At 41.6% G+C, this 25963-nt stretch overlaps 1 protein-coding gene across 4 annotated transcripts in view; it reads right to left on the bottom strand.

Annotated features, from left to right (window-relative positions):
- nrxn3b (neurexin 3b) overlaps window positions 1-25963 on the bottom strand; it is a 297359-nt gene that overhangs the window by 266871 nt on the left and 4525 nt on the right. For 3 of the 4 annotated variants that reach the window (XM_046060482.1, XM_046060479.1, XM_046060483.1), the window contains exons 3-4: window positions 21793-21810; window positions 21375-21401 (exon numbers count right to left, since the gene is read on the bottom strand). The exons of the other annotated variant lie outside the window; for it this stretch is intronic. In XM_046060482.1, the coding sequence (XP_045916438.1) occupies window positions 21375-21401; window positions 21793-21810 (45 nt within the window). The remainder of the gene's footprint in view (window positions 1-21374; window positions 21402-21792; window positions 21811-25963) is intronic. 4 annotated transcript variants of the gene reach the window in all.

Raw genomic sequence — 25963 nt, forward strand, 5'->3', positions numbered from 1 at the left:
ATATATATATATATATATATATATATATATATATATATATATATATATATATATATAATACTCAAGTTTTGAGACCCCAAAAAGTGCCTCCCTTCCAGTAAATTAAATGTGAGGACATTCAACCATTTCACTTTACTAGATAGCGCTAACAGAAGAGAAAGGTGGAACCAAATGTTAATATAGTAATTGCTGCAGATAAATGTCCAACTTTAGCAAGAATCTTTGGCTTTTTGCCCAATTGTGCTCTGCGATGCTATATGGATCAAACTGAAGCCTTCCACTGGCGTAAAAGGCTGCAGCAATTTGGGAAGACCTCTGACATCCTGAAAGAATGCTTCAAAGGGAGATCTTGACAGAGGTCCCATCAGCACAAAAGCCCTGAAAGTCAAGAAGGAAACTTTTTTCAAGGCACTGGAGCCCTTTAGAGAAGAGACCACACAACACATGATAGAGAAAGTAGTCACATCGAGATTTGTCTGTGCCTGAGGTAACTGAGGTCACTCCCCACTGGCGCACCGTGCTGTCAAAGATTTGAAGGTGACTCGAAGCAACAGGCAGACGTCCTCTTCGCATAATTCTACTAAGAAACTTCTGTCCGTATATAACGCTTTGCTTTGTGAATATACAGAGGGTTTTTGCCATATTAATGTACACAATGTGAAATATTGTTGTCCACAATGAATATTCTGCTTCATCAAAAGGTTTTGTTTCCCACAAATTAATAGTAAATACAGTGCAAACCTCTGGCAGAGTCTCAAGTGCCATATTATAACAAATACAATTAAATTAGATGAATAAAACTTCTCTTTAGGGTCAGGAGTAATAGAATAATTCTAAAACTCTTCTGGTAGTCTCAGTTATTTTTAAGCACATTGTAATTACTTTCATTTACCAGTGTGTCAAATTTATTGTACTACTGGTACCTTTAGAATTGAAAAACACAGATGGTTTAAGTGGAAAATACAGATTTTTGTTGCAACTTTGCTTAACCTTTGAGAAAGAATATGTGGCAGAGCGTTTTGCCCAATGCAGGATAAGACTATTCACTAAGTCTAAATGAAAGGCAAGGGATCCATTACAGTGAAGAAGTAATGCATAGATGTGGGAGGAGAGGTGGCATATGGAAAGAAAAAACAATAAAGATGATTACATTAAAAAAAGAAGTCATACATTGCATTCCCCAGCCACAGACTCATCTTTCCCCCATAACTATCAACTATCAGTCTCAAAAATTAGCTCTTGACAGTCTCCCAGAAGAGTAAGTGGCATGTAGGCCAATATATATAAAGCTTTTCCTGTGCCTGAGGCTGGCCAAACCTTGGCAGCAACCAGCCAGTTCCTCTGTGGCTGCACACAAACACACACAGATATGAACATGTATGTATACCAACACACAAATATGGGTTATTTATCTGCTGAGAGGCCTGGGTATGTGTGTTTATCAGAGTGAAAGATAGAGGAGACCGCTGTAATGAGACTTTTCAGGGACAAACACTGAGTGATTGAGCAGACCTCGGTGTATGTGTGTGTGTGCGTGTGTGTGCGTGAATTTACATCCCTCCACCAACATGTGAGCCTGAATGATTTTCTTGGCACTCATTAACGCTGCACACCCACACCCACACACACATTTATCACTACACGCCACACATCATACACATTTTCACATCAAACGTAAGGCTGAGAATAACGCCTGGATTCCGCCGGGCATGGCTCTATAACGTCACGTTTGTCTCCGTAAGGTTTCAATCCCCACAGGAAGCGTTTCAGTAGAAGTAGCGTTTAATATAATTTTAGTCTAATTTTGTTGACTTGCTCAAGTATTGTTGATTTGGTAATTTGTCCTTGATTTTTGCGCTTCTACCATAGCTAAGTATGCTGGGTAGTTAAAAATGTTTATTTTTTGTCTGTTTTAATTGTGTTTATTGTTGATATACGATCGGGAGCGTGCACAGGGTCTTTTATTTTGAAAATTGACTGGATTCTCTATGCCGTTTTCTGTGTCTGACTTCCTGCCCGGCTCGTTATGCACTGTGCAGCGTGAAGCAGCTTTAGTCAATAACAGAATCGCCACAATTTTTAACACAAAAATTTCAATAAATGCTAGGTATGTCAATACAAATCTCAAAATTTTTACTAGTTTAAGGCTCTTTACTACAAAGAAAATTGTGATTGATGTTTAAGTAGGTTTTTTTGTTTTTCTGTCGCATATGGCCACCACTTTGTTGCCTGAAAGGCAAAACCCAAGGGCAGAAAGTCTTCAAGTCACTTGCAGCTACTTGTTGTGCTATCTATGGCCGAGTATCAAAATATCAGTAGCTGATTGAGCATCGGACCTTTACGTGCAGTGACATATTTATGAGACTCATATAATCATCCATCCATCCATCGTCAACCGCTTATCCTGCATACAGGGTTGCGGGGGGCTGGAGCCAATTCCAGCTTACATCGGGCGAAAGGCGGGGTACACCCTAGACAGGTCGCCAGTCCATCGCAGCTCATATAATCATCTTGATTCTAATTTTCAATTTGACTTTCGTAATCTGACCTTGAGGAATTACTTCTAGTTGAGGGAAAGTTGTGGACTGCAGATTAAAAAAAATAGTAGATTTCAAATGTTAATTTGACTCATCAAAGACCATTATGCCAAAATTGAGACAATTAAAAAAATGCCGGCATTAACAGGTATACCTATAGTTTAGTGAGCGTCTCACCCAAGTTGAGCAAGCTAGTGTCCTGCGCTACACTAGAGTTCACGCTGGCCCCATTCTGCCAGGAAAACTATTATATAACAATTATTTAGTGTTTCAAAGCCCTCTGAGTGCCCGAAAGGGGCCCATCATTTAACCATGAGACACTGCAGCTTCAATCACTGCAGGCCCTTCAGCACCGGGTCATACCAACACACAAATACACATGTGTAAGCCCACGCACACACACATACCCAAGACTCATATAGACCCAGACATCATCAAAACATACAGGGCAGTTAAAATGAGTGCATGGAGGAAAAGGCTTACTTCTGACGCTGTAAATGCAATTTATCACTTAAAAGTAAAAAAAATCTATTTGTACCTGTCGCTTGAGCTTGAGATGTCCTATTATTTTACATAGAAAACACAAACATATCAGCAGCATCACCAGAAATCTACAAAGAGATAGAGTATCTTTCATGAGAGGGGATAAATATAGCCTCTAGAAGCACAAAACTGTCAGCCCAGAAAGTTGCAGTGCTCTCTAAACTGTATTTTCCAATTAATTTTTAACCAGCGTAGGACAGTGAGTCAGCGGCTCACAGAGTGACCTCTCAGCACCACAGATAGGGTAAGCTTTCTACTACTCAGTGTTGTCTTACCACCACCACCATGCCACTCTTACACACACACACATGCCAACAGGTACGTGCATGCAAATAAACATGCAGCACACGTACACTCGCTCTCTCAGACACACACATAATGTCACACACGTCAGGTCTGTTGTGCAGACATGGTGTCATACATTACCCTTTAAGGAAGCATTAATTTAGCTTGAAGTAGCTACTCTTGGTTCACAGTGTGATATATCTCTATCTCTGGCTCATCAACTACATTGTGAGGTAAAAACCTTTAACACAAATCTTTTTGAGACCGGTCCATTTGCCGATAGTATATTCAATATGCTCACTCTTTGTCTGTCTCGCTCTATCTGTCTCTGCAGGATAAGTTAATGAGTCTAATGAGAATAAAGTCTGAAGGGGAGAGAGGCAAAGACAGAGAGGGAAGGAGAAAAGGGGGAAGGGGGGGAAGCAATCAGATGTGGCTCTGCCCAGCCCTTGGCAATGACAAAGTGGAGCAATTATGCATGAAGGCTGTGACATTGACTGTGGCATCACCTCTTCTGCTGATCTGTTAAAAAGCAAACATACTCTATAATTCAGTAAGGCGCTCACTCAGTCACACACACATAAGCAGAAACACACATCTCCCTGCCAAACATGTTCAAGGACACAGATGATCATACTTTGACAAGTTAACAGGTCTGCGCACATGGACGCGTCATTGACTGGCATGAGCATTTTTATCAGCACGGGTGAGCAGAAGGTCAGAGCTGCTCTCCAATCTCTCACCCAGTGGGTGTGTTAGGTACTGTGAGCGGGAAAGTATTCTCTTCACGAGTCCATCACCTACTTTTAGCCTTTCATCTCTGCTGTACACACACAAAGTACATGCCCGCGGCCACCCATCATCCCTATCCACTGCTCCACTTGATGCCTAGGTGCATAGTGACTGTGTCATGCTTTAAAGAGATATTGATTACTCCCAAGAATGAGCCTTCAGAGGCTCTGGTTTACACACCCACTTGTAAAACTTAACTTCTACATAGTCATCGTCACATGTAGGGGCATAGAACCATTCAGAGGGTAAAGTGTCCCACTTTTGCTAGGTGCATAATCTGGGCGCAAAGTAAGGCGCAAAGGGGGTTGTATTTAGTCTCTTAATTCATCATAGTGTCATTTCCCATTCCCTATAAAAGCCAGGTGCACCTGTCCCAGGGTTCGACATAAGCAATGGCCCGATGGCCCGGGGCCAGTAAAAATGTATGTCAGGCAAGTCGATTGGGCACTCGGGCCAGTGGACAGTTGCTCTGTCAACATTGCGATTCAGCTACCTCGCTGCCTGCATCCTACACTGACTACGAAGGCAACACTGTAACCATTGTGCATCTTAGAGTTCACCATGTTCCCAGGCTGCTCTGCCTCAATTATATATGTGATTAACAGAGTTTGCTAATGAACAGATAGTGTTACTTGTTACTAAAGTAACCACTATCCGCGTCTAACTAGCTGCCGTTATCTTATCAGCTCTGTTTCAACACTGGTCATAGCTGACTCAGCCTGGACTGGGAGGTCGGAGCACCTGGGGAGTGTGCTAGTGTTTACACCTCTACTCAAGAACTGGAGGTTTTCAGGCCAGGATAATGTCAGGGAGCGGCGCATGACTGGGCACCAGAACCGGAGCCGGGCAAGCAAGCAATGAAACCACGCTCAGCAGCCTCCCAGTGAACGCGGCATGAACAGGACCGAACACAGCCTCAAAGTCCAACAAGGAATACAGTACCGTGGTGATTTCAGAGTTTATTTGTGGACAGATTACTTTTTGCTACATCACAAACTGTGTCTGTCTGTATCTGTAGCTAGTTAGCTCGGTTAGCCATGCAGCTAGTCCTAGCTGACTCAGCCGCAGGGTGCCAAGAGCTAAACCCAGTAAGAAAACTACCACGGCACTGTATTCCCTATTGTCAAACTGGCCTCTGTCAGTCTTGGAGGCTGTGTTCGACCCGGTCTGGCCGTGGTGGTCACTCACTCACAGAGGCTGCATGGTGTGGGGGGCGTAACGCACATTCAGCGCTATTGGCTACTGTAAACACCAATCAATCTGCAAGTCCCTCCCTATCTTTGTGTTTTTAAATATGTGACGCAAATAGCACCTTCATGGGAAAATAAAATCAAAAACTTATATTAAAACCTTATTTCTTGTTTGAATGAATTATTATAATGTATAGGGTATACTTTTTTTCAGGGCCCGTAAAAATATACAAGGGGCCAGTAAAATCCTGACCTACTGGCCTGGAAGGTCAGGGGAAAATGTTATGTTGGACACTGCCTGTGCCTTTTTAAATAGGGGCTGAATGGAGCATTATAAAAACCTTCAATTGGTTTAAAAAAGTGTGATGCAGACCAGAGATGGGGACTCGAGTTTACGAGTTAAGTCACACACACAGTGACTTCAGACTCGACTTGAGACTCATCCTCAAAAGACCTCAGACTTGACTTGGACTCGAAGTGCAGGACTCGTGAGTAATGTTTATTTTTAGGAAACTTCTGATGAGCTTGCTGTTATTCCCCTCCCTCCGTTACCTGTAACCGTTAACTGCCTACATAACACGTAGTATCTGCTACACGCGGCTACACGTGAGAAACAAACACCAGCAGCTGCCGTGCCATTCATCATAAACTTTGGCATTAAAACTTCATACAACAAGGCCCAAACAAAGAAGCACTGAACGCAACCTGAGGTTAGTAAACATGTTTAGCTCATTGGCCATCTAACGTTAGCTTGCTTCTTGCTTTAGCTACGACCTAAGTTAACTCCGACTGTCGTTTGTTATGAAAAGATGAATGAGCGTTTTTTTACTTGCCAAACGTCTGGCAGTCGATTAACGTAATAATTTACATCCCGCGGGCTGCCGTCACGTTAATTATTAACGTTGGCTGCAAACAGGTAACTGGTTTATTGTTGGTAATGTTACAATTTTATTTAGTTAACGTTACACTGGGGTGTGTTGACTTAAAGTAGTTTATAAGCTGTGATTAGTTATAGACACATTGTACATAAGGCTACATGGTTGTGCTCTGTGAAAAACAGGTTACAGGTTCATTGTTGATCATGTAATGTTACAGTTTTGTTTAGTTAACCTAACACTGGATTTGAGAGTCTGGGGGTGTGTTGACTTACAGTAGGCTAGTTAATAAGCTGTCACTAACTGCACTGAACATTACATGGTTGTGCTGTGTAAGCGAAAAACAGTTTACAGTTACGGAATCCTTTATAGCTGTGCAGTGTTCTAAGCAGCCTGGTTTGAACGCAGCAGGTGATACAGCATTCATTATAACCACGAGAGACTTGAGACTTGACTTGGACTCTAGCTCAGAGACTTGTGAGTATCTCTGATGCAGATTGGCAGCAGAGAGAGCTCATGTGGACGAGAGAAGTGACAGAAGTGTCAACATGATATAAAAACTTTCTTTAACTATGAAGCCTAATGTTACTCTACAATTTAGTGGTTTATGGGACAAACAGACTGATGGATCTGCGTAATATAGGCTATACTCAGCTCCTTATAAACTATGATAGTCATGGGTCACATCTCTGTCTTCCAGGTGATACATTTATTGTGTGTTGTATTGATGTAGGAGTGTTTTCTTTAACAATTTACTTTAATCATTAGGCATGCCACTGTCAGAAATTTGAAAGTTTCCATGCGTGCAGTAATGTGACAGCAAATATCGTGGGACATTTAAGCAGCCAAACCAAAAACTGTATATATAAAATATATATAAACTTGACAGGACAGAGAGAGGAACTCTCCAGAGGAAACAGAAATAAACTTTTAGCTTCTGAAATACATTTTTAGACAGCTCTGATGGAGCTCAGGATTTATGAGGACGGCTACTTAATGCATGTGTAAATGCGCACAGCGTCTCTCTTGATTGGGAGATTTCACCTAGCTACAATTTATCAGAATGTTAATTTTTATGACTCAGCCCATCCAATTCGCGGATTATCCATGGTGCCCACAGATATAACTTCGATTCACGGATCACTAGTACCCGCCTATGCAGGCAATCTGAATAATGTGCCACTGACATTGACAAGACAAGGTTTTTGTTGGTCAGTGGTTCTGCTGCTTCAAGATAGCAATGAGCCAACAATGTGCCTGAACACAGCTCATTTTAGACCAGCACTCCCATGCATCTAAAAGCACATTTGTTTTTCTTTTTATTCTTTAGGAAAAACACACAAGCAAATTCAGAAAATGAAGAGACAGCTCACTCTCATTCAAAAAAATTAAATTACACAGAAACACAACATGACAACTGTATGTGAAACATGCATCCTCTTTCAAAAGACACATTATTATGGATGCAATTTAATCAATCCCAATTAATCCAACTTTGATGAATTTAATAGTAGTGTGTAATCAGACATAAGTTCATTATGACAAAGAATTCCCAGCGTGTCAGCTTTTACATAAGGTGATACTCACACAGACTCACACCTGTCAAAATCTATGGTATGGTCTAAACACACTTAGGTAACAAACTGTGTTAGCTCAGCATATTTCCGTGCAAATGATCAGCCAATTACACAACTAATTATTGCCTCTTGCAGATCTGTCAGGCTGTGCAAGTACAAGGGCAGTGGAGATCAATAGGATGTGTTAATCCAAGCAACACACACACACACACACATGCACACCACTGAAAAGGAAGAAGATGATCAAACGCTATCAAATGCTTCTGTGAATCTCTCAGAGGACCCCCAGTCAGGCGCTAAGGCAATAGAGGTTAATGGGTGTGCTGCGATGCCTACAAGAACATGCAAGTTGAATCCATTATCTGCTCAGCAACACAATTTTTTTTTTCTAAAAAGGAGAAAAGAAAAGAGATAAAAGAGTGAAATGATGCTTTGTTTACTTAAGGCTTCAGGGAGGGTCAGTCCTGACTAGGACTAGAGTGGAGTGGGAACAGGTAGTGCAGTGGAAGAGGGGACCGAGGGACAGACGGGAGGGCGGGGAAGGAGAGTATCACAGAACAGCACTGAACTTCAACTGAACTGGCAAAATGGAAGTGAGTGTAAGAGATCAAGAAAGAGATGGAAAAAAAGGAGAAAGAGATGATTTAAGCATGAGAGAAGAACTACTATAGAGAAAGTGAATGAAGAGAAAGAACAAGTAGAAAGTAGAGAGATGTGGATGGAGAAAAATGTAAAGTGAACTGATGACGGTCTGATAGCCAGTGTGACTGATCGTAAGAGTGAAAGAGTGACAGGAGAATGAGCAGGAGAAGAAAGTCAGTGACTGCAAGCTGAGAACGTAAGAGACACGAGTACTTAAAGTATCTCCTACAACTGAGCTATAAAAATAACTAAATATCTCTAGAGTCTTGTAGCAGAGGTCCTCTTAGTAAATTTGTTGTGACAGTACCAGCGAGGTAGGACACTGAGGTCAGATTTTTACATTCTACAGTTAAAAATCCACACATGGTAGGAATTTTACAGGCTGATTCCAGCATGCTTAGAATGTAAGAAATACTTACATTTGACTACACTAAGGCCAACAAAAAAATACTAAATAATAGGACATAAGCAAAAAGTATTTATATCAGCTCTCCAACTGAGTTTTCATCCTGGCAGTTCGGTAAAGGCTTTGAAACAGGATTTTATTTGTTTTGGGAAATAACATTTACAGAAAATACAACCGGACAAATACATTGAATAGATAAAATGTGGAAAATCCTAAATATTTAAGGGTGTGAACTCGCGGGACAGGGTGACTTGGGCTCATGACCCCAGTATTTGTAAAGTCCTGGCTACGGCACTGGACAGCAGCATTCCCATGCACAGGCTTGTTGCAGCATCTGTGTTATCAGCAAACAAAGTAAGGGAGAGAGTTCGATCTGAAAACAGCTCACAAAGAAGCCACTTTGTGTATTATGCTCAAAAAAACAAGCAAAAATAATTACAGACCACCACATGAACATTCATGTGCACCCACACATGTTTTCTCTTTTGAAAAGCCAACCAGCACAGAACCGCACACATGGCTGGAGATGTACACCATGCACAAGTGAGCACACAGCGAGTGCCGCTTTGGGAGCTGATCAGTGCTTGATTATCTTCCCTCAGTGCAGCGCACCCTAAGCAGAACCAAATCGGATGACTTCATTAGCATATCATCTGCATAATGGCTCCACCAGAGCAAGGGCATTTGCCTGCTACGTGGCTCCAACCATGTCTCATTCTGAGGAGGAGTGTGGGGTAGGGTTAGGCATTCTCTTTCATTTTGGTAATAACTAAGCATATGCTGGGTCTCTTTCGAGTCACATGACTGCCTTAGACATCTCAACTGCCCAGTTAATTGAGGGCACGAAAAATTTCAACTGAAGATAATTTCTCTCTATTGTGCACAATCGCTCGAGTTTCCTCACTGATACATCCCATTATAAGCCTTTATACTGCAAGTACGAACATGCGGGTATGGATGCTTGTACAGTGAATATTAATTGCCTGAATATTTCTATTTTAGCATTCTCAACATTTCTCATTGGCAAATGACCTGGGGGATGTTTAGTTAAAGAAATGGCTCACATTATGTGAAATATTAATAATCTGAGCCCAAAAAGATCCGATTATGAAATGACTAAGACGAATCCTGTCATTCAGGTCTGATCACACAAAAAGTCCACCAGGTCCTCACCAGCCTCATATTTTTCTTCTCAGTTATTCCCAGGACAAAAAGCTATGCAAAACTATCAAGGCTCTTAGAATATTTATTCCTTTCAAATGTTGTGACCTATAAGGTTTCATCCCTTACCTCACAAAAGTCTGCTCTTGGTTGGTGTTTGAAGAACGGCTCTTTCTTTTCACCTTTTTTCACATTTCATATCACTTACTTTGTCATTCTAATGTTAATAGAAGTCATGGCCATTTTCTCCATTTGCTCTGAAGCTTTTAATTAGACCTTGCTGCATTCATCATAGTTCACAGGTCAAAATCTCACCAACTTACACAGAAGAAATACTTTTTCGAAACGAGACAACACGTTTTTGTAGTCATCGGTGTCATAATGTTCGAGTAGTAGACGTGCTGCATGAGCACTGCACTTCAGCACACATAAGCGTTCACACATACACATGTAGAAATACGTTTGGAGTCAAAAAACAGCTGTCTGGCAAGAGTTCATACGTATAAAAGGAGGATGCTATGTCACGGATGGGAAAGAAAGGGGAGCAAAAAGGTAGAAGAAAAAAACAAACACATGTGGTGGCTTGGCACATAAATCTGGGCCCTATACATAAGCAGCCTGATTAGGCCTCCTTTTGATACATCCAATGTCACATTAAAAGACCTGTACAAAAAACTGAATCAACAAGGAAGCACATGAATCTGTAGTAGTTATTATGGTAACCAGTAATGAAGCTTTTATAACACATTTTAGAAATCTCACCATGTTTCAGCCATCTTTTCTCAAAAGGTTTTACAGCATTAATGAACATTATTTCCATCACAGTTTTTTAGGTGTTAAACAAGCCAACAACTACTCAGAAGACTTCAGCTAGCTAGCCACATTACATACCAATAATAAATAAAGATGTAGAAGAACACAGGTTGTGAATGCTGACTCAGCGTTCACACCTAACTATTCTGACACTCTACTAGCAAGTTCTGATTTGCTCTTTCTTTTCTCTTTTGGTCTGATTTTACTTTTTTTTTTTTTAATTACATGATTGCTTCAAAGTTCACCTGGAGTCTTCAGAATCAGCATCAGTGCAATTACTGCATTTGGAGTGGAACTATTTTTGTCCGCCCTACTGCCAGAGTGGACTAAACCATGTGTGGGGGTTTGCTCAGAGTTGATATATGAAAGGACCTTCTAAATTTGGTTGCAGCTGCACAATGCAAAGTGAAGAATTCAAATGTCAAATAAGCCACACCTGGAAGAATTTGTCAAACAGTTATAGGAAAATTTGATTTTTAAGGTCCTTTTGTAATTGGGGGAAATTTGGTTAAAATTTGTTTAAAAAGTGTGACCTAAATCAAAGAATCAAAAATGGAATATGCTTTATGGTTGAACAGATACTACTCAGTAGTTTCTGACATATCGGGCATAAACTAACAGACAATCAGAACCACATAACCTTGTTGGCAAATGCAGCAAACAGAGAAAGAGAGGGTGAAACAGAAAAAGAAGAAGAGAGACAGGCAGTCTGCTCCAACAGTGTTTGCTGCATTTCTTACCATTCTGCTGCCATGTTTGTTTACTTTTCTCCCTGGTGTGAACATCCATGCATGGCTGCAGCCATCACATCTACACATGTCACCCCTCTGCACAATCACACAAACACACACGCTCCCACATATTCCTAAGCCTTCCTGCGCTCATACTTAGACTCTCACAATACAGCCCTTCAAGCCACATCTTAACCTACTTCTTTGCATAAATCCTACTCATAAGGTCTCAGGCACTTCACAAACAATACACAGCATTCCTGAGTTTTCAGCCTAATGTGTTCACTCAGTGTACTACTACTCCCGCATGTGAACCGTGTTCTTTTACTGTAATGTCTAAAATTACTAAATTTTTTAAATCATTTTTTTACTTGAAATGAGAGTGTATTCTGCACATTTATGGCAAGTTTCCTGACTAGTGAGCCATAAAACAATGTTTCAGCTCAATGGGCCACTATATGAAGATGTATGTGTGTTAAAAGATTTTGTATTTGTCACTGTGTATGAACAACGCACATTTTACATTTGCACAGCAGCAAAGCCGATAATAATAGTCCAAAACTTTAATGCAAAAATTAAATATTTTGTTGAGGAATTGGCTTAACCAAAAGCAATATTTTTTTTGGTGATAAGCAGTAATGCAAATAAAGATGGACAAATATGTGAATTACATATTCACCTCTCTCTTTTTCTCTCTCCCGCCCTCTCCCTCTCTCTGTGTTGCGTAACCAGTGACGCACTCATGATCCGTGAAAAAGTGGGAATCAGTTTTGCTCGGTTGATCCCAGAGGTCAGCAGCAGAGAGAGAGAGAGAGAGAGAGAGAGAACGCAAGGAGAGGACTAAAGAGAGCACAAGGCCAAACGGGAGTGAAAAGGAAAATGAAGGAGGGAAACACAACCAATCACCAGTTTGGCATTGATGAGTTTTTGTCTGGGTAAGAACTGTGCACTGTAGCTGACAATGTTTTGTGAACCTCTGCCCGTTGTCTGGGAAAGCAGAGATGCGGGAAATGGCTCGGAGGAAGGGGACAAGAAAGAGCAGAACACAACATGACAGTGAATAATGTAAACTAAATGAAAAACAAAAAGCCAAATAACAGAATGGAACAAGAGTGTGTAAAAGCAGAACTAAAGGAAATGACACAGCAAAGAGACCGAACATAGATAGAAGCATAGAAATCGGGGAAAATATGTAAAGGAAATTAGAAAAGACTAAACCTAGTAACAAATGTTATGAAGCCAATGCAAAATCTACATAATTCCTTAACAATGGCTTTGAACCACACACAGAATTGCTTGTTACCTGCACTTTTCAGGCACAATTCTTAACAATTTAGGTCCCGACAGCCCCTGTTGCAGTCCATGGAAAAAATGTTACTCCTGCCAATCAGCATCCCTTCAGAAACAATGAACCGCAGGAGGAAGGAGGTCTGTATTTACAGCTCATATTTTCTGACTGCTTGAGTAGCAGCCGGTCAGTGCTGAAATCAATTTGACCAATGCCCTCAATTTTTAGCAACATTGAAATCCACCTCGAGGATTGCGGTGTAGTTTCAGACTGAGTAATGAGGAGAGGCAAAGTTAAACTCAATTTCAGGGTGAGCATCTGGCCATTAATAGCCGTTTATCAACAGCACGACCAACGTGCGCCAAGGCCAATAAATGCCAGCTGGCGCTCTGAATCCAACGTCTGAGGCATAACAGGAAAACCCGTTTCCACTGCCTCCATGACTCTGCATGGATGCAAACAAACGTAACCCCTGATGACGCACAGTGCTTGTCTATATCTCATGCATTACAAAAGGACAAGAAAGGACCAGTGCCTCATTTTGCAATATGCCATCGTGGGTCAGTAGGGTAATGACTATGTTTAGAGAGGGGGAGATGCTTGAAGTAGGTAGTAATACAAATATCACGTTAGCCTCAGAGTTGCTATAACATTCAAGGGGGTTGCCCCACGAGTGTTGCCATGTACAGCAATAATTCTTTCCAACTGTCCACACCTCAAATGTTTCAACAGATTTATTTTTTTAAGTATACCTCTACTACTGCAATGAATTTGGGCTGGTTGACATCTAAATAGACTCAACAAAGTGACCAACATGGATCAGTCGACTGAATTTTCTCACGTAAAAAGTGAAACCTAGATATTAATGATACATTAAAAGATATCCTGGAGAGCATTTTGCCACTAGTAGCATGATAGAGTAATGATTAACAAGTTGTTTTGTTTAACGTGCGCTAACGTGCCACTTAATAATGCATCAGCAAAGGTAAGAAAGAAGACGGCTGTAAGGTAGCAAACATGGCTATAAACAAATCAAGGTTTGTTACTGTTTTATAAGGAAGGAAATTAATTCAATGTGTTTTTAGGGCTTAACAATATACACAAAAAGGTTTTGTATAGTCATGCATTTGGCTTTGTACATTACATAACATTGTAGGACTCACGATGGACAGTTTAATAAAAACTATAAAAATCAGTGCAGCAGAACCAGAGATAGTTTTTTTTTTACTCAATGCAGTCTTCAGCCCTGTCACACGTCAATGCATCATTATATGCCACTGGCCAATTTCCAAGCTTCGACACACATCAACTCTCCAGAAAAGCATCAGTTTAATCACATTTGCTCCCCGCATCAGCATATCAAATAATACAGCGCTATGTGACGCTGTGACACACATTGGACACATATAGTTTGCAACAGAACAAACAAAATACACTATACAGTATATTTCTTGCGACAAAACATAATGTTTCTGTTTATCCATTGGGATAAATAATGTATGACCAATCACTATTGTTGAGGGGAAAGTATACTTGCAGAGTACTGCCTGAAACCACCATGTAACACTGGAAAAGATTCACTAGAAACTGCTAGTAAAACTGTTACTAGAGTAGTACTAAACCAGATATATCTCAATTGCGTTTTAGCAAAGTACAGAGAACTAACCAAAAAGCTCTGAGGAGAATGGAAGGAGCTGTACATAAATCCCACTGAAGCCTGGCAGCATCTGTGTACAGGGAGTAAGCACCAGCACAGCACTCCCATCTTGAGCCTGACTGTGATGTAAGTCTCATGATGTCCACAGTACTTTGAACTGGAGAAACACAAGAAAGAGTAAGGAGGAGGAGGAGGAGGAGGAAGAGGAGAGAGAAAGTGAGAATGGCTAACTGGAATACTGAGGCAGACAGAGATGAATAGGGTGGGACAAAGGCAGGGAGGGAGACAGAGAGAGATGGAGTCAGAGTCAGAGGAGGGGTGACAGGCAGAGATAGAATATATATACACAGAGAGAGGCAGGGAGAGAGACAGAAACAGAGAGAGTGCGACAGAGGCTGAAAGCAAAAATCTTGTCTGCAGCAGGACTTTGAGGGGATAATTAGGGAGAGTGACTCCAGAAGTGGAGAATAACTACTCAGTCCTAAGCCTTCATGCAGGGGAATTAGACTCAGGCAGAACTCCTCACACCCTCCCTCCCTCTCTTACTGCTCTCTAAAGTGGACTCGCCCCCCCTTGCCAACTATGTCCAAAGCAACTACAGCAGTGCTCTATCTCTGTCCAACCCTGGAGTCCAAACAGTTTTATGAAATGAGTACAATTATAGGAAACAACCCATACAGCATCCAAAATATAATCGTGTATATTATATGTAAATTAAATTTTGATGAAACCATGTCACTGACCTCTGGATTGCATTATTGCAAGGTGTGACCGACATTTTTGTCTCTCCTCATTGGGTGTGTGAATTCAAGTAAAATTCTCACACCCAACACTGAGCTACTGTCACACACACAATAGATGTTTTTGTATTCCGAGGAAAGCAATTAAGTAATGCTGGCAGCAAGGCCGGCAGGCTGTAGCTGGGAGTCTCATCTCTGACCTTGGGCTAAACTGTCAAACCCCGATGAACACCATCCAGGTGTCTACTGAAAGCTCACCACTGATTAGACATTCGGGAGAAAATAATGATGTCACATGTCAGTAAGCGCAATTAGGGCGTCCATGAACACGGCACCGTAGTCAGTTTCACTTTTTTTCTACATTAGCAGAAAATATGCAAAAGGAATGGGATTTGATCAGTGCTTTGCGAGCAGCAGGCCCTCGCAGTGGATTAAGTTTGAGATTTAGAGAAGTTGTACTTGAAGTAGAAAGCTTAGTAAATGTTTTAAATTATCGTTTTGAATTAGCCAATTACCACACCAACAAGTACCAACAACAGAACACCGGAAATGTTTTGTCATTGTATAGTTAGTTAAAAATTCAACACTGATGTTGTTTTCTGCTTTCATACTTAGTACTATTTATCCAACATAATGAAACATACACATAACTAGTGCAAACACAAGCCCTTGTGATAGATGTCATTATCTGGACACGTCTTGTTATGATCACATTCAGAATACAAGCTGGGGTCTTTGGTTGGTAATTGGGCTCACTATTTATTTAACATAAAGACTGACTGTCCTATCACAGAATAGGTCCAATGAATAAGTTAATTAGAATTAGCAAACAGATGAAAACGTCTTTATTAGTTGGATATATTTAAAAACAGGATCTTTTAATCACTAATACCTGATAATAGAGATAGTGCATGTCCTTGGTGGAGTCTACTCACTGAACATATCTGCAGGTTGAAGTGCAGCATGTTCCTAACTGGAGCAATGTTGCTAACTGGAGCACAGTCCCTGGTCCACTGCCATGGCTTATAAAAAGTTTGCTATGTCGTCAAAGCCATGCATCAAAAGAAGTTGCATCTCTAAGCCAAGAACAATCGGGGCCTCACTGATTGCAAGGGACTGAAACTTTTTCAATAGATGGCTTGGGGTACATGCAGCATTAGCCTCAGATGTGAGCACAGGAGTGACAAGATGCAACATATTTTTTTCTTAGAAATATGGTGCTTTGCAACACAGACAGGCTCCCCTGGCCCCTTCATCTGCAGCACTTTTCCCCTCTGTCTCTCTCTCACTGTTTCTTCATCAACCCCTCCCCCACACTCTCGGGTCTCTAGGCCCCAGCATCCTACTTATTGTGCCCTTTGACCACTGTGCCTTTTACAGTACATACACACAACTGCAGAGACATGAATCTAATAGCACAGGGACCTGCTGTACATTCTCATTTACCACCCCATGATCCAAGTATTTCTCAATATAAAGTCATCTAATAAGTTATGTAACCTGAATATTGCCTTGGTTACATGCCTGTGTGTTTTCAGAATTATCTCCTTTTATATCTCTGATTGCTAAGTGATTTTTGATTAGGTAGCCATAATTTTGATACTGTTATTCATTCATTTTTCTTGACATAGTTATCCATTCCACGGCTCAAATATTCAATAGCCTATCCAGGTATTATTGCAGGGTTAATACAGATATAGAGACAATCATTCCCACTTACACCTAGAAGTAATTCCCAATAGGTGTTCCCAGTACCCAATCCATCTGATTTGCATGTCCTTGGACAGTTGGAGGAAACTGGAACACCCAGAGGAAACCCCCACAGAAAGGGTGAGAGCTGTGCATCAAAACTGGGTCCTTCTTGAGCTGTTATGCAACAGTGCTAACAACTGAACCGCTGTGGGACACCTCACTACACACTGATCGGCCCACTGCTACCTAATATGCTGATGTGATACAAGTGTTTGGGAATTCTGTTTTTGGTTTTACTCCATCCGCAGGGAGAAGTGCACTGCAGGGTCTGATACAGAGTCAAATCACACGCATTGCATTGCAGTCAAAAATTACAAAACGCATAAATATCCTTGACTTGATATCAATCAAGATAGAACGTCACAACTGAGCTTTTGCTAAGCCCTCCCCCAGAACAGGGACTGTCCAATCATAACTTAGCAATGGTAATTAAGCAGGCCTGTCAAGCTTTGGATTGCTTCACATGAAGAAGCGGTGGGTGTGAAGATGTAGTAACACCTATACACAAAGAGTCCAAAGAGTTTGGAGGGTGGTGTCATATTTTTAGCTTTAAAAAAACACAAAAGAAAGCTGTTAGAAATAGATTTAATAGTGTGTTTGTCTGCTCTAACATAAGCCGCAAATGTCAGCATGTCTGGCTAACTAGCTTTTTACTACCTACAGTATTAACCCAGTGTTATTTCCAAGGCCAAAGAACACATCACACTACATTAGATTGAAAGATTGAGGGTTACTGAAAAAAATAGTGCAACTTCTGTCCAACTACTACACAATTAGCGCATCCACTGTGCAGTATTTTCCCATTGTGTAGAAGCCGATGCTGGATGGTGTCACAGTTTAGGTAACATTAGCAGCTCTGTCTGGCTCTTTATTGGATTTGGAGAAGTTTACCCTCCTGCAACCCCAGCAAAGCAGCCAAACAGGGTTATGTTTGAAAAGCTTACATGCTTATAATACCATAATATTAGGACTATCTGTAAACTATCATAAAATAGCAATGCTGTTTCTTTATTTCAATGTCTTCTACAGGGTGATGAGGACGCTGAGTTTTTGGCATGATATCTATCTTGTTTGTAGCCATCAATTGCATATTTTATTTTTATTTAAGACCCCTGTTCCAAGACCCTTGTATTAAAAAGGACATTAAAAACTTAACCAGAGACAGCTTTTCAACCTTTTCAACTTAATTAGCTAGCTATCGCTGATCAAATATCACCAGGGACAGTTGTCATTTCAGCCAGTAAAATCGCAGGCTAAAAAAAGAGATACCTGCTTTTGTCTACCTCAGTATGAAATCAAGGACCTATTATTTAAAAAATGACTGGTAAAGCCGTCCTGCTGTCATTGTAAACAGCATTACAGTATGCGCTGTGCAAGGATGGTAAGCTTGACAGGCGTAGCAAATGTAACGGAGGGGGGTGGGATTAGCGAATGGCCACTAGTTTAGAATATTGAACAAAGTCTGTGAAGGTTCTCAGTCATCCAGGTCGTTGGATAATAGTGAAAAAAGGCAACTCACGCACACCATTGTAGCAAGTCTCACTGTAGGCCCGTTTCAGTCAAAAAAACGGATATCAATCAAAACAGTTGATCATAATTCATTGTTTTCCACCATCTAGGCACACATGGAGCCGCTCACATGCACACGTTCTCACAGACAGACAAACACACACAACATGCATGGCCGCACACAACAACACAATGTATCACATGGCTTTGATAAATAAATAATGAGGATATTCTCTGCACGTTTGGAATATACAGAAGCCACTGCTATGACCTCATTCACATGGAGCCAAATGTCAGGTCAAATTCACCAATCAGCTCCTTATCAACAGACACTGAACTGTCACATCCAATTACACACTTACACACACAAATGCTTGTATACATGTACGCCTCAGAGTCTATTATTAATTTTTACTGTTTGCAAGAGCACCGAATAATCCATGTTAGAGCTTAGTCTCATCATTTTATATTAAATGATGAGTGAAAATCACTTAGTCTCCAGCACTGACACCGTATTTCTTTCCATCTCTCCGCTCAATCACTCATCCTTCATGCAACAGTGGATGTGGGCGCTCGTTAGCTGGAAAGCGTCGAGTCCCCTGATTTTGCCTTTCTCTCTCAAACACACAGTCGAGCATATGCACACATGAACACACATAATGAATGATTAACCAGCGGCAGCACAAGCGCAATATTCAAAACACACACACACACAAGCGCAAGCACACACAGCTCTTGCAGCGCAGATAAGAGCAGTACAGTAGAGAAAAAGGAATTGCTGTACCTTTGTTTCTACCTACAGTTTTTGGCGAGGAGAAAGGATCCGTAGAGATAAAAGAGGGAAGAGTGTCATCCCGCGCAGAGCACCAGAGAAAGACAGCAAAAGGTGGGGATAAGCTATTGTTAGTCTACAGTAAGCCTGTACACTGCCAACTGACACTTTCATGCAAAATGTTGACAATCATGCAAATGGTGGAGAAATGGGAGAAGCGCATGGAGGCAGCACACAGCAACTGACACTTCATAATTTTCTTTTTTCACAGCAGAAAGAGGGCAGAGCAAAATTAATTTGCACATCCTCTTAAATAAGTTGTAGCTTGGTGACTTCTTGAGGGCCACACAGTGGCCACCATTGGTCGTGTGGCTAGTTTTCTTTGTTGCAAAATGGAAACAAAGAGGAAAGCTCTATTGACCTTGCTTGTTATTTAGAGGAGGAAAAAAAAGGCCATGAGGAAAGGGTAATATAATAGCTTTCTCACATTTGGACTCTCCGGTTATCTCCATTACCTCAAAGGTCAGCACTGTCAAGACGGTTTACAATTAGTCAAGTTCAAAGTTGAACTCTATCTGAAAGCACCGCAGGGATTTACTTCACGTTCGCATGCAAATCCAGAGATCTTGAGGGGATACTATTGAAATGAAATGATCTCTCTACAAAATGTCACGGTTATAAATGCGGGTGTGACTGAGCCCTAACACAGGCCGCCTCCGCATTGCTCGCTCTTCAAATTTTCCACCAAACCCTATTGCCAAAAAAAGACTTTTGATACTGGACGATTCTGCAAAATGATAAAATGAATTCTGGGATGTTTGACGTTCATCTTCCTATGCAGACAATGCAGTTTTTAGACTCATGTGACTGAAAGCTACAGATCAACTACTAAATGAACCTGGAGTTAGGATTGTCTTGTCAACTGCAGTTTCCAAGGTGAGTAATTAAATCTTAATTTTTATGCCAAAGTAGAAAAGAAGTCCTAAAAGTGCTAAGGAAGAAATGGAAATTTGAACTACTTTGTGATTTGTGATACTGGGCAATAAATAAATGAACTACAAGTCCATGACAGTTAAGCAAACTCCATGACTGAAAGCCTTGGTCAACTACTTATTTCAAGATCAAGAACGAACTTAAAACTTTCTTTCTATTTCTGCATATGGTGACTACGGTATGGTTTAGGTGAGGGGAAGATTGTGGTTTAGGTGAATAACCTAAAGATGAAGGTAGAGCTAAGGTTAGGCAACTAAAACGCTTGGTTACATTTAGATGAATACAATGGCTATGGTTTAAAATAAGAGGCCAACATTAAATGTTACATTGACAGTGATGAGACGCTAATCTTGCGTGAAAAGTCTGACTAGCAACACACCCATCCACCACCTCAAACTTCACACCATTACTTCATCCTTCCCACACCACTTCCTATGTGGTGGATGTACATGTAAAGTGTAAATTGTACACTGCTGATTTGTCCAATAAGAACACACCTACAAGGGATAGTAGTCTGTTTCTTCTACCTATGTACCTAACCATGACACTTCTTGTTCCTTATTTTCCTCTTTTCCCCTCTCTATCTCCTATACCCCTCTTCTTCTTCCTCCTCTAAGCTGTCTCCCATAATTCCAATGATGTTCTTATCCACCCTTCTGCTTCCCTGGTTTTCAACCCCCCTCCCCTCCCTCACACCCTCACCCGCCACCCCATCGCTGCAGAGGTCGAGCAGGAACAGTGGAGTGTGTCACTGCATGTTAGCTGTGGAACTGAGAACAGTACACAATTATGTAATACACAGAAACCTGGGTGAAACAAGGGTGGGGAGACACAGAAGCAGAGAGAGAGAGAGAGAGAGAGAGAGCGCAAAGAAGGTGTGATGAGGAACATGCCATGCCGCCATGCACCCTTCCCCACTAACACACACACACACACACACACACACAAAAACCCTCCCACTTCTCTTCAGCAACAATGGGAGCATTGCAACACACAAATGCACATGGACAGGTAGTGAAGGCACACAGCATAAAATTGCGCCCAAATCCAAGCCAGGCGGTGAGTGAACAAAAAACATAACAGAGCTCTAGAAAGTTAAAGAACAGAGTACCTTGCTCTGCCTTCAGGTGTGCGAGGCCTTGAAGAGAAACATTCAAACAGAGAGGGACAGAGAAATTTGAGAACAACAGCACACCAATACTACAGCTGTATTGTCATTATGCATGCTTTGCATGATGGCAAACCATGGCAAATCATCACACTAAATGCAAAGCTTTCCCAAGTGCATTTGAAAGCTTTCTGTTGAAACAGACAAATGGCTAATACAGCAAGCGACACAGTATGTGACTATAAAGTAGCTCTGCAGGTTGTTTACTTAATAAATGTCAACTATAAATGATATACAGGTATGTTTGTTTGCCTTTTAAAAGTAAATGCATAAACATTTTTAATAGATTACATTACTTTATATGAAATGAAGAACTTTTGGCACATTTTAACTGAAACTGTGACTAGCCCTTGAGACTCACCTGGTTTTCTCTGGACTGCTGTGGAAATGTCACAGGAAAGAAGAGAAAGCAAAGAGAAGTCCTGCATTAGCAACACACTACAGCTGCTTTTGCATGTGGTTCTAACATGCAAAACATAGCACACTTCTAAGCACTGTGTTTCCATGTAAGGAGCAAAGAGCTGCCCCTTGACATGCCTAATCAAAATAACTACTTCAGTATAAATCCCTGTGGAGAGAAACACATACAATTGCATCTGTCCCCTCTTCTGAGTGGAATCAGATTGACATTACACCTTTAGCAAACAACTCTTTAACAATTTGAATATCGTTACAGTAACATAATATTCCACATCTCGTATCACACAGAGTGCCTCACACACATAAGAAGAGGCATAAATCCGTGAGGATTTATGGTGTTGTGAGGTTTGTGGATTTTGCGAGGCTCTTTGTCAGACCCATATCTTTCTCCACCACCTCCCCTTTTGCCCCTATAACCCACCCACCGTTTTCTGCACACTGACCCAAATTCAACACAACCCTTGTGGTTTTTCAGGGGAATGCTCACTGTGGGATTCCTGTATTCACAGTATGGCATGGCAAAAATAATTACAATAATATTAATAAGCCAGGCATTCAGCTCCATTCCTTGCGGCAAACATCCTCACCAGGATCTCACCCGTGGATGACACCTTGTGGGTATTAAACATGCCAGTCTGATTTAGGGCATGTAAAAGATCACTCAGTGAATTCAGTCTCAGTTGTATCTGTGGTTACATGTTGAGCTTTTATCCAGCGTCCTACCTCTTTAGTTTCAGTCCTGGTGCTTGTAGCCTAAAATGAATTTTGAGAGGTTTCTGTAATCAGAGCCCCATGAGAGCATCAAGGACTGACAAGAAGAAATTAAACAAATCTTGATCAAGACAGACTACATTAGACATTTTAAGTGTTGGCGTTAATACACAATATCTGATATTAATTTGACTCACTACTATGCCTTATGATCTCTGCTCAGGCTGCACAGAGGCCTAGTCTGATTCCCACCACTGGATATAACTGGGGATTTTTTTATACTATAATTTAACAAACTCAGCAGAGGGCATAAATATCATTTGAGAGGAGGCGCATGGAGACAAATATTATAGAAGGAGCTTGTGAAGGGGAGGTGAGATTTTTTTTGTTCCTTTCCTTCTTTTAGGGAGTCCAAAATGGCTGCTACTTCTACTCCCACACAAGGATGACATTGGGAGAGGAAAGAGAAGGACGAACCATGGAAGTGGGGGGATGGGAGGAAGTGGCCAGCTGATGGACAGCAGCACAGCTCCAGCTCTCGAGAACTGGGTGACTTAAGACCCCTGAATGTATGTGCCTGAATGAGCAGGCATGCGTGAAAATGCTTGCGCTCAATAAGCGTGCAGATCCTGTGTGTGCGTTGTGTTGTGTGTTGAACGCTCAGTTTCCACCATGTAGATAAGACCCTTTCTCCTGATGCGACAGCGCCCAGAACAAGCCAATGTGCTGTGGAGGACATGTGGACCAAGCGTAATCCTCTGCTCTATTTTACCAGCAGCTTCACCACTCAAATCCAAACATAATTTTCAGCTTGGGCACTAGACACAAATGCCCTCTGCACTGGAATCAGGCAAGTCCCTGCACCATTTTTTCCTTTTTTTCTGCCCCGACCTACTTTTTATAGTAAGATTATTGTAACTGTCATTTTTTCCATGTCTGTTTATTAATCCCCAAAGCTAAGCCTGAAGGCACCATTTTAGCACTTGCTTAACAGTTTGCTTGCCCTAGCCTTCAATTACTAGCCTTCCATCAAACCAGTGAATATTTTTAAAGCAAAAGGGGACCTTAAACTGTTCGTTACAATTGCAGGATGTGGGATTGCGACAGAGGAAATGGGAGGCTGTTCTACATATTCATTAAACAATCCAGTGCGACTCTTAATAACCTTGACCTTATGCATATCTCGTTGTAAGTGGAAAACTCTAAGGTATTCAAGGGACTTCATAATGTCACCCCCTTTAATTTAATTGAACTGAGTGAGGGACACTATTCAGATCATTACCATAAAAGATACTGATATTTGCGCAGCTAATAACAGGAGCAGAATCAAGCTGATATTAATGATGTCTCCGCACAAAGAAGAAGTTTAAGAGTTATCGACGGCACACACCGCATAGGGCCCAAGTTACGGCAGCGGATTTGCCTGCCAAAGTCGATGCATGCGGAGAGCAAGTGGTGAGCGGTGTCTAATTTCAGCTCATTGCCCTGACACAGTTAGTCACACTGATACATCCTGATTCACATGGGAGACAAGACTCAACATGTGTTTTATGGCCAACTGTTTATGGTGCTAAGCTGCTAGCCGAGCTGGACGGTTTGGGAAGAGCTGCAAGAGCTCGGAGAGAAGCAGGACTGTCTCATGATTATCACTGTGGTGTAATAATGATGCTTCAGCAGTAGGCTAACCCAGCAACCACATGATGCAAGAAATGCGCACCACAAATGGGCAATGAGTGCGGGAATATGTGATGTTCTTTGGCACAAGGGGCATAAACAGGCTCTATTCTACTTCCCCATCCTATTTTCTTGTCTCACATGTTAATTCTGCCCACTCTCCGTATTTCCCTTCTAGGCCAGTGGGCTAGCAGGCTACCATTAGAAATACGGCTGGCAAAATGCTTCCAAGGCCCAGTCCCCTCAGTCAGTCAGCCATCTGCCCATTTTAGCGAGCAGCTCCGGGGCCCTGTTGCTCCGTGTCTATGTGCGTGCACGCCTGCAAATGCAAATGTGTCTGAGGGTGTGCATGTGAGGCCCGGGCCATGCAGCCTGATAATGTAACATATAAATATTCACAGGTTTGACAGATGGCTTTCATTGCTCATTAATGCACATCATAATCAACAGTATGCCGACAAAGACAGGTGTGCTAAGCAATTGTTCACGTCTCTGCAACCAAATGGCGAAGGTTTTATCACTCTGAATATACCCTGAAAACATTAAGTGCTTGAAGACTGCTTCAACAACAAGTATTATGGCACTTGTAGACATGTGGACCTAAAAATAAAAAAAACCTGTGCTAGTCTGCCGACAAACAGTTTGAATTGACGGGGGTGTTTGTGCAGGCATTTCGTGGGCAAATTAGCCGTCTCTGTTCTCATTATCCTCCTAATTATGGTTCCCTATCTCTGTGGCATAATCAACAATCATCCACATCAGTTAATGGGGAGGCAGAAAAGAGCAGCAGTCAGATCAGCTGGTGAGCTAACACGACTCCACTTCCCGCTTCGCTCTTTTATTTCTTGAAAACAGAAGACGATGGGGAGAAGGTGTGCCAATAGACAGAGAGAGGAAATAAACAGGGGTTGGTTGTTGTACAGCAGCTGACCTCCTGGGGACAAATTGGGGTACAACAGGCCTGTGGTGAATACATTCATCACTTTGCTCTGCCCTGGGGCTGAGATATGACCATATCTTTCCTTGTTCGAGCTGTCTGGCTGAGTCGTAAACGCACTCTGAAAATCTTGGTTGTTTTAACACGAGAAATGTCACAGTTCCCCTTTCAGCTCTCAGGAGGCTCTCAGACAAATGGACCACCTCCCCTTCCTCCTTCATCAACTGTTCGACAGAGGCAATGAGAAAACGTGATGAAGTGAAAAGGGGGCAAGTCTAGTCCGTCCGCTTGACTGCTCTGCAACCAGCACATCGCGTGCTGTCCTGAGTGATGCCACAGGCTAGCGCCTGGGATTTAAGCCCCAGACAGCTTCGTTTGAGCAACAAATGATGGGACATATTATGAATCCAAATACAGTGAAATAGCTGCACAAAAATCAGAATAAATGCTTATACTAAATGCATGCTATAATGGCATCAAATGATCACATCTCAACTGTATTAGACACGGTTTAAAATAGCTTGCAAACAGTGCTGTAGCAGTCAGTGAGCATTCCCCTGATTTTTGGCAAAATGGAGTCATCCCCCAGCCATGTCAGTCTGATTCAGACAGGCAGGAAGTGGGTCAGCACTGGAGGAAATTTGACATGGGTCTGTTCACACAAAGTAATCTTTTACAGTCCATACACATGAAGAAAAGAGTTAGGCGTGTAAGATTGTGGTGAAATTGTGTATTCTCTGGATTATTGGTCTGCCAATAAAAGATATTGTGACAAAAATGTAATGTGTGG

The sequence above is a fragment of the Micropterus dolomieu genome, linkage group LG10, assembly GCF_021292245.1.
Source record: "Micropterus dolomieu isolate WLL.071019.BEF.003 ecotype Adirondacks linkage group LG10, ASM2129224v1, whole genome shotgun sequence".
NCBI lineage: Eukaryota > Metazoa > Chordata > Actinopteri > Centrarchiformes > Centrarchidae > Micropterus > Micropterus dolomieu.